We start from the raw sequence: 19,764 nt of genomic DNA, 5'->3' as shown, positions 1-19,764 counted from the left end.
GCACGTGCTCTCCCCGCTAAAATACAGCCCATCTACAGCAGTCAGTAACCGCATCGTGACCAGAGACAGCAGAGAACTTTCCACGTTTTATTTTTACTTCCCATTTACAATAGTACAATAAAATAACTTAAAAAAAAAAAAACCCAAACAAACCCAGCCCCAAGTTCCAGGGTGTCAATTACTCCATTCCATACCACAAGCAACCGTTAAAAGACAAAAAAAAGTGTTACTCCAGGTTTACAGCGATGTTACCTTCAGGAGGATTTGGTCAGAGGACGCCGCTACAAGCAGTGTATTTTAAGCTGTTCCCAGAGGGGAAGTCGTCCCACAGCTCCCGTGTTTGGTTCCTCTCACACCAGCCTACAAGAGCTGGGGGAGAAAGGGGGGCAACAAACTGTGTAATTCCATTTCCGTTTTCATAAAATACAAACTTTGGAGTAAGAGACTTTGCCCAGATGGCAAACCCGAGGTGTGTAAACACAGCCAGAGCAACACAACCGGAGGAAAACGATGGGGTAAGTTCAACTAAGGCGAAAGGGAGTCACTTCTCTTTTGATGTGATCAGGGCGATGGCTGGGGGGGAGAATGATTCAGTAGCAAAATAGGTATCACAGTACACCTAGGGTACAGAATCAGTGAGAATATAGCTTAGGCTTGATTGAGATCTGTGTTTACAAATTCTGAAGAACATGTAAAATCTCCTCTTCCTTCCCCTTCCTCCCACAATTGTAATCTGCTGCACTTTTCAAAAGCACAGAAGTTTGCTTTTATTGAAATTTAAGGCTATTATAAAAACATGAAGTGTAGTGCTCCTCTTTCAAAACTAAGTATAAAAGTCAATCCACTCTAGGTGGTCTTGGATAACTCTAAACACAACCATCCATTTTCCAAAATGAACCAACTCATTTTTATATTCGGAAGCCAAAAAATTTTATACTGCAAAAGTTTGTCTTCGTACACTTAAACTTTTCCCCTAGAAACCAAATACTGATAGCAGGAGTTACCGCTCTAAAGTAACTTCAGCTCAGCACAGCCACCCTTTGCTGAATCCAGATGTGCTGGTGGGAGAGGTTCATCATCGCTCTCTTTGCCTCAAAGTACTAGATTATCAAAAGATCTACTATGGAATGTCTTCAAATTAATCCACTGGGCTTTGAGACAGGCTGAGGATGTACCCCACAAGGACATCTCACGGAGCAGTGGTTTCTGGGAAGGAGTGCTGGGAAGTGACTGAAGTCAATAGCCTTTTCCACTGACTGAAAGATCCAAAAGACGATGTCTGCCTATAGCCTTAGTGTTCTCACCCGGGAAAGAAAAATATGAAGGAGTAGCAGACATGGACACAGCCCAAGCCATGACGACAGCTCCCAAGTTCTCTTCATGGGCACAAGAGGAGGATACTTTGCTTCTGATACATGCACCTGTGAAAGTTCAACGCATTTGAGGACTTACATTTCAGAGGGTGAGGATCCTTTCCATCACAGGAAAGTGGATAATCTTGCATATGCTCAATCAGGCAACAGTGTTGCTGGTGGTTTAAGTGTCAGGTGAATCTGGTCCAGAAGCAGCACCAAGCTAGGTAGGGCTTCACAAAAATGGCTACAACCAACTCTTCTTCCTCCTAACCTTAAAGTGCTGGGAAAATGCAGCATGACCAGATTAGTAGCCTAGGAAAAAACATCCACAGTCCTATCAAACATACCATTTCCCAGCTTATGACAGACACACTTCCTAGGAGTTTAGACCTTAAAATCCTCCACAGATGCTGAGATGAAAGTTATATATGGAAAAAAACGCAACTCCAATCTTGGTATGGTCAAAAGGCATTTTCAGAATACAAGTGACCCTTTCTAATGTAGGCCCATCACTTAATTTGTCCAATGGCATTTTTCAGTAAAGAAATGCTCCTCCAATTACAAACCTCAAAGGTAATACTTTAATAATAATACTTTAGGTATTATTCAAGGTTTATAACTTATTAGAAATTAATGGTGGGGTTTTTTTACACACATTTCCTATTTTTATCTTGAAAGGAGACAGCTGATCTTACAACAGTCATATATGGATAAAGGCTCGCTACCTAAGGGCCACTTCTAAACATCCTCAGCCTGACTCATTTGAGGTGAAAGAGCTGTTGTTTTTTCCCCCACAGAAACAGGCTCCCTACCAGCCAATACTTCAGCCACTGCGTATATGACTGACCTACCGACCAGAAGCACCAGTGTAAAAGCAACCCCCACTACAGGTACACTAGTACAGGCTCTGACCAACAACTGCAAAGTTGGCTGCACCTGATGACAGTTACTATTTCCTGCAACAGCTTATTTTTCACCTTACAAAGGAGGCTAAGCATAGCATGTATCTGACTGCAAGAATCAGTCAGAACCCTCAGTCGCATGGCATTGCTAAAATAAAGTTGTGTCACTTTGTAGTGTTATAAAAATTCACTGGTTACCTTAACAGACAAGAAATAATCACTGCAATTTTCCATTAAATATAGCATCATGAATTCAGTGAAATCAGAAGGAAGTATAAAAAAAAAAAAAAAAACACCTTTCAAAATAGCTCCTTAGTTATATACCTTGCTTGAACTGAATCCCTGGTATATGAGCAGCATGAGTAATCTCATTTCGTTTCCCACCATAACTCAAGACAGAACACAAACAGTAAAAATAGGAATAATCTATAAAAAAAATCAGAAATCTGTGTAAAAACCATACGTCTGTACCAAGGAGCTCAGTAACAACTTAAAGCACCACTCAAAATTAAGTACCATACATGTTACAGTACATGCCATTTATTATGACAATTTAAGGCTAAAATAGGTATGACTCCCTTATAGTCAAGCTTTCTTATATTTATAAATGCATACAAACATTAAGTAGATACAAATGCGTAGGGTTTTTTTTTTATTGCTCTGAACTGTCTACGAGAATATTTGACTTTCCCAGATGTTGTCTCAGTTTGCCTTTTTCAATCAAGCTGAAGACCTACAATTGCAACTTATGGCACTTGTACGATTATAGACCTTCTTTGATTTGAGCTGTAAATAAATTCAAACACATATCAGACAAAGTTGCCCATCACTGCAAACTTTGTAACTTAGTTAACTAAACATTCGTCCGTAAGATACATAATAATTCACAACAAAGATTATTTCTGCAATTCTTCAGGCAGGATTTTCTTTTCAAAATAATAGGTCTAACCAAGCGGCAAACAAGACAACCAGCAAGAAATGATTGACTAGTACCAGTCTAACAGACCGGGCTTCTAAAAAAAAAAAAAAAAAGCTGAATACGTGCTCCAAAACAAAGAGCAAACTTTTCTTCTTGCTCATAGAGCAATTATGTTTCCTAATTACGTAGGGGCAATGCCTCATTCTGCCAGTGCCAAATTCTTTGACTGTAGCTTGTCCATTTCTTGACCAATATTTCCTTCAATGGTATCACACTGGGCAAGAAAAACCTGAGAATAAGAAACAAACAACTGTTACTGGCAAAGGAATTACAGCAATGGTAGATGCTTCTTAAGAACAGAAACTGCAGTTTCCATCACGAATTTGAAGAAGCCAACACAACAAACACCTTCCAGTTCAGTTTTGATAATAGCTTACCCACAATTTTGTTTACACAGAATCCCAACAGAAACATGATATTTGATAAGGTAACAACATGGTTGCCCATCCTCACTAGTCCTGCTGCTGAAGTACTTTTGAGTTGATCCAAAGTTCATAAATACCAATAAGGATCACAAAGGTTCAGACAAGTTAGTGCTTCAGTTTGGACCGTGACTTTTCAACTCCTTTCTAAAACAGCCAAGGGTGGGAGTGACAAACCTACTCAATCAAACCTAAAACAAGCTTTCATTAAACCAAGGCCTCTTCTACTTCTCAGGACTACAGGGCAACATGAACCCTCATCATTTTCAGTAAGTAGCTGGTGAGCCTCAAAAGACAAAAGGCTCCCTTCCAAAAAGGGCAGTCCACAGCACCTTAAGCTTTCTTAGAACCTGCCCACGAGTTCTTACAAGCATAGCAACCCACACAGAGCAATTAAGAGCCAGCAGCCACTGGTCACTTTGCTTGCGCTGTCCACAGCACAATGTGCCAGCAATTAAAGTCAATAAATTATTTTAGGCCAATTCCAAGGTATGCAAGTACACTGTAGTTTCTGAGCAGACTCCTACTATCTATACACACCTTGCACTCAGTTTTGCTATGTCTGCACTAGACTTTAACAGTCAAAACAGATATTTAATGTTATTTACATTAAAATGTAAATTAAGAAACTTCCTTCCCTCTAGAGCAGCAAACTTGTGCCAGGTGAATGTTTCTCAACCATGATACTGTTTTGAATCATCTTCAGCCAATCCCTTGAGCCAGCATCAACTCACTTCTGCAAGCACTTGAGGGATGAAAAGGTCAAGGTAGTAACAACTGCAGTGGTTGGCTGCAAGTGTTTTGTATCTGTCTCCCCGTTCCAGAAGATACGTGATTGCCAGCAATAGAAGAAAGTTAATAGCTTCCCCTTGCTTTCATGAATACTTAAAGAGTAATAAGCATAACTTGCTACCGTTTTCTTGCTCTGTGAAAACAAATTGTTGTTGACTGCTCTGGTCTGAAACCCCTTAGATTCTTCTGCAGTCCTCAAATGGTTCATAACCTACAGAACACTGTGCCTATAAGCACATCAATAATTCTGATCTCTGCTCAACAGCATCTGCTTTATGCTTTAACAGCAGTTCTTATACAAAGCCTCACTTCTTTCTGCAAAAACTTCACCCAAGAATGGAGCTCTAGTAGCTTGCAATGAAGGTTATGGCCATACCTCTACTACAAAGTTGTGCTGCTTTGCTTAGGCACATGGAATCAAGAGCATGTTCAGAGCCCCGGATAACACAGCTACGCCAGCAGCCATCTTCATTTCAATTTGCACTATCTGAACCTCCCTCTGTAACAGACTACAAAGGGCTTTGTCCCTAAAGCTATAACAAAAACCATTTCTACTATGAAGTACTTCTTCGTAAGGCTTCCTCTAAAATAGACATCTATTTTATAAATGTTGAGAAAAATTTATAGAAAGTATTTAATAAGGTTACAGAAAAGACAAAACATTTCAACTCCATATGTGAATGAAAGGTACTTTCACAAATAATTTGCAGGAGTCTAAACTGTGACCAAAGATAGCATAATACAAATAAAAGCAGTAATAAGAGTAGCATTACTATTCATTTATGGAAGTTTGGCTTTTGTGAGAGGAGGGAGGAAGGACAAATTCCAGTATTTAGTAAAAAACTTTTGGTTCGAGGTCTCTAAAGAAACAATGCCTAGGAATTTGTAAGCATCATACAATGGCAAAGCCATTAAAAAACCCCACCCCCAGCACAGCTGCTCTTCTGTCCCGATTTTACTTTAGAGGCTTTCCATAGAAAGTTGATATGTTGCATTAGAAGCTAAATTTTCAAAAAAACACTTCCAGCAAGGTCCAGCAGGAGTTACAGTTGACTGCAACTTTGTGCCCAGACCTCAGTCATTACTCCAGCTCACCAACATACAGGAAAGGAGGAATCATCCCGTTTTCTTTGCAAGTTATCAGAATTACTTTACATCATCAGGCAGCCATAAGGCCAACCAATAATGTAAATTACAAGCATTACCTGAAAACAGCATGAACTATGAAAATCTGTATTTTTGTATACTGTTTTATAAAGCTATTAAATACCTCTGAAAGGGAGGTCGTAAGAAATACCAATGTAAGAACAAACACTGAAAAAATCTAAGCTCTAAACAGCTCTCATTTTCACAAACTCTTGGTATACAAGTACCCAGCATTAATGGAAAAAAAAAAATTTAAAATACTCACCTGAACCCTTTTCACCAACCCCTTCTTTTTCAGTTTGCAATCACTGAAATTCTCTGGCAGATTCTGTAGTAAAATAAAGAAACAAGTTGATGCAGCTTAATGTTGAAATTAACATAGGAAACTTAAAGCAAAAACTGAATGTATCAAAGAATCCCCTTTAACAGGCATCCTGCAAATGCCATGCCTGCTCAGTAAGGATGATTACACAAGAAAGAATTTAAAAGTCAGAAATTCAGTAAGAATTGATTACAAAGAACTGAGCTAGCAAATTTATCACGTGCCTTTAGGTAACATACCGCAATAATTGCATACACCACTTTTGTCTACTGTGGTGTATGTTAGCTGTTCTGCTGAGCTTCAACTACAGCTTTTTTCAGAGACTGTGAGGTGAATTACTTTCTTATGAACACGTCAACTCAATGACTCGCCATCAGATAATCAGTAATGCAGGCATTGCCAATCTAAGGTGTACATCTGATCTTATCTGCCATCTACTCATGGAAAGTAACAGATGTGAAATGTTACATGCTGTCAGCTTTTAATTTAATTCAAACTACATCATTTTCCATACTCCTACTACCTGATATATATCACGTATGTCATCTCAGCAAGTGTTATATGCTTTGCCCTTTTGGAGCAGTGTGAAATTGGGGTGTTAGTGGGGAACAGTGCTCAGGTTTATGATGGTTTTTTTGAAACAGGTAAAACAGCTGATTATCATCCTATAAAGCTTATGTGAACATTCTTAGAAGCATTATGCTCTCACTGTTGAAAATGCATAAAAATCTTGGGAGTTTCTCACAAGTATACCCTTTATTTTCTGTCCTAACTCTCTATCAAGAATAGAGGTTTCCCCGTACTGCCCTCTGTTTCATTTTAGCTAAGACGCAAGCCCCACTGGGAGGTCTAGATACATAATCTTTGATAACAATTTAAAAAAAAAATTGCTCTTTTCTTTTAGTGCCTAGCCAAACATACATGGTTTTTAATACAGGAGTCTGGCACATAATCTAATATAGGAGTTAAAAATACACAAGACTCCACACCAAAAAAACAGTCTATCATGGGAAGTGACACTATAGGCATCACTGAGATCTCAGGAAACCCACAATCACACTGCTCCAGTAATTGTGCAGTAATTAGCACACTGTAAGTGATATCAGACAAAGAAATAATAATCACCAAGCTTAGCATGTGTTTCCAGCATCATTGGTGAGGAGAAAATGGGCACGCAACAGAGCAAGCTGGGACACATTCTTGTATTTTACTTCTATACAAACTTCTGGTTTAAAATCCCCCCTCACACTTTCTATGCTCAACTAGAAGAAGGAATGCATAATGCTGCTTTCTGGCTCATAGGAGAGTATGAAAGTTGGAAGAAGGGGTAACTATTACTACACCAACGTCTTCCGGGGTCAGGTTTTTGGGGTTTTTTTGTTTATTTTGTTGGCTTGCTTTGGGAAGAAGGTTAAGAGAAAGAATCTTCTCTTCCTGTAGTTCCAGCTTCCATTTCTGTTGCTCCAGCACCAGTTTTCCCAAGCAGCAGCATTGTTCAGCTGGATAAAACTCATACAACTTTTAACACTTCCCGTCAAGATCAGAAAAGGTATCTCCCTTGCAGAGAGTTTTTATGTCAGACTGAACCTCCTAAAACAGAACCAGAAACTGGACATACTTTTTTTCAGGGGGGGAAACGACCATCAGTATCAGAGGCAAAAGAGAGTACAGAGATTAAGGGAGATACCCTTCCAAATGCAAACCGGTGCAGTGTTATCTTACAAACAGGGACAGAAATATCTAAAACATAAAAGTTATGTTAGGTTTTTTGTTTGGTTTTTAAAAATTTATGTTAATCCTCTTAATATCAAAACCACTCTTCAGTTTGTCCAAAGATGCATTCCATCACCTATCTATGCTTTCCAACTCCTCTTATTTTGTGAGAAAGCAGAGGAGAAGTAGCTTTGAAAGTAAGTTGCCAGCTTAACTCCAGGAATCTGTCATGCACAATGTAAATCCTCCTATAGGAGCCTGTTCTACACTGGTCACCTTCTTTTTCATGTAATGTCACCTTGCGTCCTTAGATTTACAGCACAGGATAGGTTCAGAAGCTGTTATTACATTTTTCAACAATGGTCTGCCTAAAATGAAAACTCCTTTTTACGAGTGGCACGCGTCCATTTTCCAAAGCATAGCTGCCTTTTTTTTCCCCCCCCGAGTTGTTCATTTTGGAAGCTACTTTGCTTTTTACAAAGTGTATTTTCTAGTACTGCGTACCAGCCCTCATTCGCCGCAGCATGCTAAACCCACGTCTCCTCCCAATAAACAGGACACTGTGAAAAGATTGTATTACATGCTTTTCTTTCAGAAACTGAATGCTCCAAAGACATTACAAAATAACTGAGAATTTAGTTTAAAGCTGTGGGTGAATGCTCTTCAAACACCAGTTCTCGTTCACAAATAAAAAAGGTAGCCTTTGGAGTATTTAAAGTTGTCACAGGGAAAAAAAATGTTTCAAAAAATACTATAAAGTTATATGAAGTATTCTAAGGCATCTTAGACATAGGACTCTGTAACCCCACAAGAAAACATTCCTATTTTTCTCTTGGTTTTCAACAACACAATCCACTTTTTAAAATGAACAAAGTATGACAAGAAACATTTAACAGAGTATTTGATTTGTGCTATTTTGACTCCATATACATTAATAGCCTGAAAGAACAAAGATCAGTTAGGCCTAAATATTAATGGCTGATTCTCACCAGAAAATGAAGATCTTATCTCAGAGTCACAGAAATTCTTTTACGCCTTGACGTCTTCCATAACTTGAAATTTCTTAATAATCAAATTAAAACTGAAATTATGCACTAGCTTAGTTACACTGCCCATCTCCCTTTGCTGAGTACTTATTTCAGGCTGTATTTTCTGAAAGAGATTCTGGCCTACGCAAGTATTCCTACCAATCTGAAACAGCAAATTAACAAACAATTTTCTATCATCAGAATAGGCCTAAGTTAACTTTCAATAGCAGACAGGGAACTCCAGCTGGGCTTACCACACAAATTCTGTTTCTAAAAAAGATATTGATAGCTGGAGGAAACTTTGAAATCTGAGTGTAGAGAAAGACATTCAGATGCTTTCTATTTTTGACATTTTTCAAAACTGTTCTTTTTAATTACATCTGTGCGTGCAAACTCCTATGTTTGCTTGCACGCCCCCATAGCTAGGTTTTTTTCCTTTTAAATCACACCTTGTAATCCCCTTGGCAGAGACAAGTAACAGGAAGGCCTAAATGTACTAACTTACCAAGCTGCTTAAAAGGTGTTTTGCAATCAAATTAGTAAAGTTTACAAATCGTAACATCAAATTAAATCTCACAGTCTCTGTTTTACCTTAGTCAGCTTACGTCTCCTCTCCAGGAATACGTTGTCCAACTATTCAGGGTTTAACAGGTGAAGCTGGTAATAAACCTTAAGTCACAATAACATTTCAATATTTAATTAAAATCAAATTTAAATAAAGAAGGAGTAGCTTAAGCCTAGGCAGTACTTATGCAAAACTCTTGCCAAATCTAGATTTTGGTGCTAGCATTGCTTTCAGAGCAGTAGTTAGGATTAGTATACGGCCTTCTACTGCACAGCATATTATTACTTTTATAGCAGGTCTCCTCTTTGCATTGCACTTTCTCTGTGACAAAACCCTGCCCGAGTCTCACAGTCCTTGGTCTGTAGGGTCTTAAACTTTCAAAAGTGCTGCAGTGCTGGCTTCACCCCAGTAGCTTCTGTAGAACTCCTGGGCACAGGTTTTTTATGCTCCCCCCAATCCACCCAGAAACAGAGCCCGAGGCCCCTGTTACCAGTGGCTATCTCCCACCCCACACCCCCAAATTCAGAGGTGCTTAACCACATCTCTTCTAGAGCCCTCACCCTGCAGATACACTGACAAGATGCACTGCAGACACACGTTACACCCTCAAAGACTCATCTTTTGTACGCACAACACGCATGCTTTGTACAATAAATCCTTAAAACCAATAACCTTTTACACAGAAATAAATTAATGTGTGTGCATTTTCCTGCCTCTAGATCCTCTCTATTCTGGAGTGCTTTTAACTATGAACCCAGCATCCCTCTCCCTTGAGCACTGCTGCTTACGAAACACACTTTCTTGTCATTTCTTTCCCCTCTCCCAGCTGATCTCCTAGTAAAACCACCTCCCTTTGCCACAGAACATCACCTTCAGCTCTGCTCAAGTTCCATCTGTTTCAGAAGCGCTTTCAGTTTTTAAGCGTAGTGTTACCACCATATCATTGTTGTCCTCTTTGGTTATTTCTTATTTCCCAAACCATAGACCCCAGCAGGTAATATCTGATGCCTGAACTCACTTTGTAGCAGTGTAGTCAGTTAATAAACAAAACAAATGCTAGTCAAATTTATTATTTATGACTATCTTAGCAAAACCAAAGGGACACCATTCTTACAATGTGCAATCTCCTACAGTAGCAGTCACTAGCAATAATAGCTAGAAACATTTTTGGTTTGTTATCAAAAAAAAAAATCACTCTGCTATCCGTGGTACCAATGCTAATCAGTTGCAAACAAGGACCATCCATCTAACAAGAAGCTTTTTCAATAATTTCTTTTAAAAATCCAAAACAATACATGTTAATGTGTAGTTTTTATTGATTACCAGCCCTTAACACTTTTTTTTTTTAAAGTTTTGGTAAATAAATTGGTAAACTGCATGAGGACATTATGTTGACACTGAATTTTTTTCATCTAAGTAGACATCTGAGCAGCTTCTTTAAAAGCAGCTATTAAATGGCAGCATTTGTCAACAGGTTTTCTGAATGCAGAAGTGGTAACTAAGTGCTCTGTCCTCACTGAGGGATGATAGTATTTTCATGTTCCTTGTGCTTTAGAAAAATTTTCTCCAGAAGCATTGATTCTTGTTTATGATCCATGCTAAGAGATTTAAGAATTATAATAAGAAATTCTTATAAAAATGTTTATTTACCCAGATAAATTCAAAGGTTTAGAAATAAGTTCTCATCTTATTGTAAGTGGCAAAACTTCCCAGAAGCCTGGGAAATGTTTGTTACAGGCATAACGATTATCTTTTTCCTTCAGAAAATTTTTTTCTTCTTTCAATCATTGAAACGTTAATTTGGTATTGATTTACCAGATGACAAGTTTAGAAGGGATAAGGAGACAGTGAAAAAGCTTCATCAGAACAGTACATTAAGTAAGTTTTACAGAGGAATTACGACAGCAAAAACCTTCATGAAAGGAGGATGGACCACCAAAACATAATTATGAGTCAGTAATGTTATCAATATCCTCAATACTGATACCTGCAATTAGACAGATGATGTTTATTTAAACAAAATCAGTGACTGGTATTTCAGAAGAGAAAGCTGGGGTTCTTTTCAGTTGTTAGAACAATCTGTTCTCTGCAATATTTGTCTTTCTAGATTACAAATCTGCCATTTAGTAAGAAATCATCACAAGAACAAAGTAATCACTCAGACTGCAATACCGGTGACAGACTTCATATAAATTAGAGCAGGGTCACAAGAAGTACATAGTGTCATGCAGGTCAATTTAAATTTTCCTGCTGATCTCAGAAAAGCTTTCCTTTTTTTTCTTGAAAAAGCCTTTCAATTATTTAAAAAATTGTGCCAGCTGATCAAGTCGAGGATTTTGTGTTATACTCACTGAGATTTGTATTAAGTAACGTACTTTGACTTTTACTCCTGGACCAAATGTTTTAACTGCTGAAATAAATGGCATTTTTGGTGATGCACATACACAAATCTTCAACCGTTGAACATGACTCAATTTGTATTCCTCCTGAAGAAAACTTCAAAGATCTGCAGCTGATGGGAACGTCTGACTGTGTCGCAGCATTCAAAAATTTCTAAGATGTTCCTAAGTTACCTTCACCCTTCCTGCTGTAGAAGCAGTAGCTATTTAAACACATTTCATGTTAAAATATTTAAGTTACAGCTACACTACCCGAAAGTATCCCTTTAAGACTTTTCTTTCACACCTCTGGCAGTGACAACACTGCATATTTTTTTCTCCCACCTCATACTGTATGACAACTGACCTACTTCTCCACTTCCTAAATCACTTCTTCTAAATTCATAGTTGTTGAATGCATGGAGTCTAGTAAAAAAGAGTATTAGTCCCAAACTCAGCTCCTCCAAGTAATGAACTTCTCTGCTAACAGTAAGATGCTGACACCCCTAGAACGGACAGAAAACAACATGCAGGCTCCTCATCCTTAGTGCTCTATAACCATACAAATCTCATTTGGTATCAAGCTAGATGTTTTTGACTGCTCCAAGCAATGTATGACAGCCAAGACACTTTACAGAGCTTTCACAATTCTGCCAAAGAAACAAACTGCAACATGTATAGTGTGAGCTTGCTGCTCTGTTTCACTTCTACAATACATCGATTCTTCTGTCTTAGCAGAGAACAGCTCACTCGGTCACTTTTTTCCTTATCTTTTCTAACATGCTGCTGATTGAATCAACAGCACATCTATATGATAAATGGAATTCAAGAGATTTGTCAGAACTTGCTTTTTACTTGATTAACAAAAAGAATACTAAATAGTGTATAAACCAATTCTGAGATACAGATAAAATCCTTTCTGGAAGCTTTATGCTTTTCTGCTTTACATTTCCATTTACCATTCTTTACTTCAGTGGAACTCATTTATTGTTCATATACATACCTTATTACCATTTTCTGTTGCTACCTCTGTATGTTGCACAACTATAGTACAGCTAGGTAATACCTCATGAAGTTGGTGGCCTGTTCATCTAATCTGGTGTAATACCAGTACACTGAACAGCTGCATTTTATGTAAAGATTCCACTCAACTACACATATCTTATCTGCAAGATTTCACAGAAATTTCATAAAAATTCAGTTTTCATTACAAAACCCCACAGCCTTCTTTGTATATTAAAGCAAATAAATATGGACTTTGGTATGTGTAACATAGCTTCAACCACTGGTAATAAAACCCCTCACTTATTTCTTGCTTTAAAAACCAAGAGGCTCATCAATTTCATAGACTTATACAACAAAGTAACAACAACTATTCCAAATATTAAAAAATACTAATTATAATTAGTTTTAGCTCTGGCTGCTCCACTTCCACATGAGACAAAACTGAGGCACAGGGACTCCATTATTTCCTAAACATGAAGTCAGCAGGTTGCAAGAGTTCTAAAATCTTGTACTAAACCTAAAAGTCCCTTGTCCAGTGCTATTTGGAGTGTTTTGGATAAGGAGATAAACAGAAAGCATGTTATTATCTAAGCCATGCAAAAAGTACCAGAATCAAAAGTAAACTTTGGAAACTCAGTTTGGATTAATTAAGAAGCAGTGAAAAGGTTTTTCAAGGCTGCTTGCTGGGTTCCAGAACTGTACACCGACATACAAGTACTGACTTTTTTCTAAATAGGACTTAGTATCAGAAACTGAAAGGATCGGAAATAATCCCATCCAAATGAAACAGTTGTCATCTTATATCTATTTTCATGGTAACACGGTAAACGTGCCACTTAAAACAAGGAATCAGTTACACGGAGTCTGCACATCTAACATCTAACAGCACTTAAGAACTGTCAGCAAAATATTTTCCTCTATATGAGGCAGAAAAGGAAATTTTAAGACTTTAAAATACTTAGCATATCGCAATTTAAATCCAATATAATTATATACTGAAATTTACAGAGAATGACCCAGCAGACAGAGAACCAGAATAAGGAAATACCCTAGTTGCCATAATCTTCTATTTATCTCTGCACAAGTCCCTTATTCTCACCTACCTCTCAGCTATGACATGATACAGGAAGAGATATATTATATGCTGTAAGGTTATGATCCATTAATGACTGTGAAGCACTTCGATATACACCAGTACCTTCCATAGAAAGAACGCAGTCCTCAATATGCAGGCATCTCAAATAAAGTACTGTCAGTCCACATACGACTGACCAGAAAATTCTTCAGTCTTCAGGACCTACTTGTTCTTATGCAATATAGAATACAAAGTGTATCTGGCTTTTGAGGTTTATTTTTTGGGTTTGGGTTTTTTTTTCAGACCTTTACTGTTACCATGAAGTTTAACATGAAAGTTTGCCAAGACAAACTAAAAGGGTAAAACTTGAGTAAAGGATACCCATTTCATGTAGTCTTAACAGGCTGCTGCCCCAAATGAAGCTCTTCTGTAGAATGGGGATGCATACACAGGCATTAATGTCACCATTTAGAAATAGATGCTGCCAAGTAGTCTTTTGGAGACATACAGGGGCAAGAGCTGGATATTAAAGAAAAAATGAGCAGACCAATTAACTAATTTTCAAAGCCAAAAATATTTTTTAGTATTTTAAAATATCAAATAAATTACAAGAAAGATATATTCTTAACAATAAGTTTAGGTTGGGATTTGACCCTCTTCTGTGGTTATTTACTTACAATGGCATCAATCTGTTCCAGGATCTTCATGAACTGCTCTGCAGTTCCTTTTATCCTCTTGTCCAGCTGTTTTAGTGCTTCTGCTTGAAGATCCTTTGCTAAAAATCCCTGAGGAGGGAAAAAAGGGAAGGAAAGACCCTTATTATACCAAACCCTACAGAATACTCATCTTAGAAAATCTATCAATCCATCATAGCAGAAAATGTCTTTTACTATTTCTGTAGTTTCAAGTACGATAGGGACTCCAATCTCAATCTCTATTTTATCAATCCTTGAAATGCTAAATGTAAGATCTGTAAGTAGGCTTACTTAAAAGATTAAACAAGTAGAGAACTCTGTTTTTCTAGATCTAAAGAATATAATTTATTCAAGATGCACCAATATTTACCTTTTTCCAAACAGTGCCATGTCTCCATTTTGCAAACTCATAATTAGCATTTAAAATTCAGTAAGAATTTTACAGGCCCCTTGGACAGTTAGGAGGGGCAGCCTATTACTGACTACACAAAACCTTTACACTTTTTTTAAAAAATATGTATACCTGCAAAACTGTTTTGCAAAGACATAAAATAATACAAAATTGGCATACCTTCTGGATACTTGTGAACTCTTTATTAACTTCCTCTAACTTATTAGCTATTTGCTCCACTGACTTCTCCAAATCTTTTAACTTCTTTAATTCAGCCTCTTCTTCTGGACTATTCTGTGTATTCAAAAGTACAACATTCACAACTATGGCACAAATAGAGTCACTATGCAGCTAAAAAGCAACAACAGTGGTGATTCAAGAATAAAGGCTTTTGCTGATTTAAAATACGTACTACACTGTGGTTATTCTTTCCATATTTTAATGTCTATCAAATAAAGCTTAATTACAAATACAAAGTGGCAATGTACATAAACACATGAAATTAGATTAACTTGAAGGGAAAAAGGCAAAGTGTAAACAATTTTTTTTCTTAGCTTAGCATCTTTAAAGTAGAGGTAACATTTATATCACGAGATACTACCTTGTCCTTGTGGCAAAGCCAGCCACAAGTCATTTCACTAGGAAAAAAACCAGCAGACTGAGCAGCTACAGCTTTTTTCTCTTCTCTTTTTTTCTTTTTTTGTTAAACCAGAAAAATAAGATAGACAGATAAGATCAACAGTGCACAAAAAGTTCACGAGCACTGACAAGCAGCAGATCAGGCAGAAGTCAGTCAATAATGTAATTTCAGAAATGTACAAACTGCAGAGTTATCAGCAGTACAACATGAGATTAAACTCAACTTTGTGGGTAGGTATACAAGATTAGGCTTATGCTGTAACCTGTTTCTGTGTTCAGCAGCTGAATCACTGACAGAAATTATGATAATTTAAGAAAAAAGGGGTCCAAAGGCAACACTTACCCTTTTCCCAATCAACATGACTTTGCAACCATTTTTAACACCAAGCGCTGACAACGGCTGTTCCAATTCTTTCAGAGACTTCCCTAAATGGAAAAAGAGAGAGTTAAAATACAGTTAGTGGCATAAGAACGTCTTTTTGAAGATGTTCAAAACATGAACACCTGAAAGTGACTAACACGAAAAGTATCCTCTATAAGAAACATTGACAGGTTTATAAATTACCTTTGTATATCAATTTCTGAAAAGGAACTGGAACTCCAGTGACTTGTTCAATAAGTACAGCCATGTCTTGTAGTGTAGGTTCACCATCTTCTTGTTGAGAAGCAACCTGAATACTGTGTTTTTCATTACCTAACAAAAAGCAGAGAAACAGTAATATTTATTGCTATCTACAAAATATTACAGGGAATCCATGTCTAACACTTATTTCCATCAATGCAGAATGTTCTCAAATCACTGATTCTCACATAGAATCACAATTTTCAATCAAAGGATTCTATTCCATTTCCTTCCTCTTGGAGTGACTTACCTCAGCTGAAAATTTTGGTTTACATTCTAATAACCTGAAGAGTTGGATCAGGAGTATTGTACTGGTATAATGCTCCTGATAAATATTATTGCCCACCTCTTTTTAAGAGTGCAGATGGTACCCAGACACCCCACAAGCTACGACATGAAATCACACACCTTCATGACGTATTTAATTTCCTACTTGTAGGAACTCTTATTGGCATGAGCCTTGGGGAATCTGAGACAATTTATCACTTCCTTTGCTCCCTGCTCCTCATACATGTGAAGCAAGTGATCAGTGTCCATCTTGTCTCCCCTCTACCGGCCACTTGAGAGAATTCTCACAGTTCAAAAATTATTTCTCCCCATAATACTGCTGATATGCAGCCTTAACCACTTTGAGAAGTCTCAGCCTATATATCACCTTCCACTTATGGAGCATCCTATTCAGACTCCCTAATATTACTTGCATGCAAGCAGCAAAAAGTTCTTAGAAAAAAAGGAGTATGTCTATTAAACTCTGCTTTGCAATAGGCCCCTTTCCATAATTCTCTGCTCCCACACACTTAGTCTGACAATTTGAAAGCACCCACATGAATCAGTCACCATTGGCTGCAAGGAAAACCAAGACAGGCTTTTTTTTTTTTTTTTTTTTTTTACTTTGCAGGAAGGGAGAGCTCCTTAACAAATACCACAAACAAGACTATTGTCATGCCATTAATTTGAAGTGCACATATCTTTTACAAGGAAGAGTGCTAGAAACATCAATTTTAAAATGTTCCAGCCTCCCAGAGTCACATGACAAGTGACACTGTGGCCTCAAAAACTTGCAAGCTCCAACAATATTTCTTAATTCCAAAATTGTTTTAAACTCAAAATGACATTATACAAACCCTCACCCAAGCATTTTCCATAAACAGACCTTCCTAATTTGTTTTAGGAAAAAACAAAAGAAAAAAAAAATTGTGGTCCTAACCTCAATATATTTCAAAAGGTTGTTTTAATATATACAATTGCTTTGTGCAAGGGCTGTGCCTGTCAGCAGTTGAGAGAAAAAAAACCAACCAACCAACGAGCAAATAGGGAAGAGAACAGTTGAAGTTTGCCAAGCAACAGAAACAGCTTTAATAGCAAATAATGAGTACCACTTATGGTACTGTAATTTCACTGTAAATTCACAGCGGAGTGAAATCACACTGAAAAATACTTCATGGGTTAGAACCGGTATCATAGCTTATCAGTTTTCTTCAGCAAATGACAACACTAATTTAAAGTAACCACTAGTGCAGAATTCCAAAATCTTTGTTAAAAAATGCCTAAATACATTTAAAAAACAGGTCAATTCAATTTCTTGGAGATTGTCAAGTGATACATGTGGGTCTACTACCATTCTCTTCACCCTTATTTCCATCGTTCCTCACTTTTGCTCATGCATGCAAAACTTTATTAAAAACATTTGTGCTAAGAAGTAATCCAGCATCTGACAGCAATAGGTATAAATCAGACAGCTGAAGTCCAAGATGACGGATGCCTTCTATTTGCTATTTATTAATGACAAAGTAATTACCAGATAAGAAACCAACTGGAAAGATAAAAACATTCTCCAATAAGATGACTGTTGGCAAACAGCACGATGTTGGAATTACAAACATGTTAATGTTGTCATTGTTATCTTTGCAAATGAAAATGCCTCAGATCAAATGGAGCTCTCTGAAGACATCACTGAGCACGTGAATCATGAAGATTCAGAGTATTCCACAAAGTTCCTCATCAAAGACTCTTAGATAAAACTGCCAGACAATAAAGGAAACATTTTCACAAAATAACATATCAAATACAACAGCAAGACTTTGAAAACATGAATGAGCAAGCAGAAATAAACAATAAGCTCTAAAGGTAGAAAGAATATCACCAACACAGTGCAAAAAGAACAGGAGAGGACTTTATTTTTCATTAACTAAAAAAATAATCCATTAAAAAAATCACAAGTTTTGTTAACAAAAATCAGATGATGAATAACCTTGCTGATTTAATACCCTACTATCCTTCTCATTCCTCCTACTGCCTCACCTAGATCCACTTCATTAAATTTTAAGCATGGTATTTCCCATCTTATTTTTAAAAACTGTGCCATCCAGACTATTCTTATTCCTTTGCAGTAACTTTTTATATTTATTTGCAGACTTAACCACATCTTCCCTTCCTCCTCTCATTTCTCTTCCCAAGGGAAAAAAGCCTCAGTCCTGTCAGCTGGCCTTTGAGTAACCCATTTCATCAGGTCAGCACCCCACTGTCGTACTGAAGAAACCACCACTTTCTGCTGCAATCTCACGCCTCACTAACCTCCAACATTCACTCATTCAACAAAGATGACAGCCCATCGGGTATCACCTGCTTTAAATGTATAGTGCTGACTTCAGTGATTTATTTCATCCTAAATGAAGATTGCTACCAAAAAAGTGACCTCTGCTCTATGCTCTCTGGCAAGGACAGCCTTGCTGCTTGTCCCCACCACCGTCCTTACAGCAGATCTACCCTTGTATGACAAGTTTGATCATGTCGTTCACATGGAATAGGCTATTTGTTGCCCCCCCTTCTGTTAGATCACCTTAAGAGAGACAGTGGGAAGACAGCAGAGGAGCAAAGAAGGAGCAAAACCTTACGGCAGCGGCTGGCACAGAGGCCAGGCTAAGCGGAGGGTAAGCCGTGCCCCCCGAGGCCGAGGCAGGCCCGGCCGCTGGCCCAGCGAGGCCGGGGGTCGCTGCCCGGTAGCGGCAGTTCCAACACCTTCCGTCTCCTCAAGGCTTCGCGGAGCGCCCAAGGCAGTCACACCCCCACCGCTTCGGGCCGCCTTCCAGCGCCGCGGCCCGCGCGTTGTCCGCTTACCCCTGGCGCCAGGGGCAGACACGGGCACGCCCCGCACGGCCGGGCTACCGCTAACGGCCGAGGCGAGGTTCGCGGGGAGCGTTAGGGAAGGGCGGTCCCGGGGCCGGGAGGAGCCCCCCGAAGCTGGGGCCCGTCCCGCACGGGCCCGGTGGGGAGCGAGGCACCGGGAGAGACGCCGCTCGGCTCGGCGGCAGCTGGACGTGGAACCCACGCACCCCCCCCCCTCCGGCGGCTCTTACTGTAAGTGACGGTGATGGTAACCGGAGCTCGGGGCGCCGCCATCTCACCCCCGCCACACGGAAACCGTTCTGCGGGCACCCCCCCCAGGCGCGCCGGTACGCGTCACTTCCGCCCCAAGCCCCGCCCCTATCCCGGAGGCGCGCTGCTCCACGAGGGACGTGACGTCATCGGGGAGGTGCTCCGACAGCCCTGTAGTTTGCGGGCGTCACCTACGCGATGAGAGCGTCAGCCGTCGGGTTTGTAATTGCAGAGAGGAAACAACCCCGCGTTTCAGGTCCAGGAGCGCGGGCAGGGAGGAGGGGCAGCCGTTACCGGCCGGCAGCGCTGCCCGCACACCGCACCGTGACGTTACCAGCGCCTTCTCCGCTCAGCTACCCT

At 39.0% G+C, this 19,764-nt stretch overlaps 1 protein-coding gene across 5 annotated transcripts; it reads right to left on the bottom strand.

The window, feature by feature from the left end:
• Positions 1-75: 75 nt before the first annotated feature.
• BAG1 (BAG cochaperone 1) lies at positions 76-19,501 on the bottom strand. Of its 5 annotated transcripts, none has more exons than XR_012833899.1 (8): positions 19,386-19,498; positions 15,973-16,101; positions 15,751-15,833; positions 14,949-15,062; positions 14,360-14,467; positions 9,251-9,328; positions 5,862-5,924; positions 76-3,465 (listed from the first exon to the last, which is right to left on the bottom strand). XR_012833899.1 is itself a non-coding variant. In XM_075744667.1 (7 exons), exons 1-7 carry the CDS (start codon positions 19,426-19,428, stop codon positions 3,376-3,378), a joined length of 630 nt encoding a protein of 209 aa, XP_075600782.1. In that variant the 5' UTR covers positions 19,429-19,501; the 3' UTR covers positions 76-3,375. The 5 variants fall into 5 exon arrangements, 2 of the variants coding, with proteins under 2 accessions (XP_075600782.1, XP_075600783.1); XR_012833898.1 differs by lacking the exon at positions 76-3,465 and adding an exon at positions 14,064-14,201 and having other exon boundaries at positions 5,861-5,924; positions 9,251-9,316; XM_075744667.1 differs by lacking the exon at positions 9,251-9,328 and having other exon boundaries at positions 19,386-19,501.
• Between the last annotated feature and the right edge of the window lie 263 nt (positions 19,502-19,764).

The sequence above is a fragment of the Balearica regulorum genome, chromosome 2, assembly GCF_011004875.1.
Source record: "Balearica regulorum gibbericeps isolate bBalReg1 chromosome 2, bBalReg1.pri, whole genome shotgun sequence".
Classification (NCBI taxonomy): Eukaryota; Metazoa; Chordata; class Aves; order Gruiformes; family Gruidae; genus Balearica; species Balearica regulorum.
This window is presented reverse-complemented; position numbering and strand designations above follow the sequence as displayed.

What these genes read in the sequence shown, in the direction of transcription:
- BAG1 (XM_075744667.1), bottom strand. Translation starts at nt 19,428, where the DNA reads ATGGCGGCGCCCCGAGCTCCGGTTACCATCACCGTCACTTACA. An exon ending in AGTTCACAAGTATCCAGAAG is followed by an intron (nt 14,468 to 14,948) that starts GTATGCCAATTT and finishes TTCCCTCCTCAG; the next exon opens with GGATTTTTAGCAAAGGATCT. An exon ending in GGTTGGTGAAAAGGGTTCAG is followed by an intron (nt 3,466 to 5,861) that starts GTGAGTATTTTA and finishes TCTTATTCTCAG; the next exon opens with GTTTTTCTTGCCCAGTGTGA.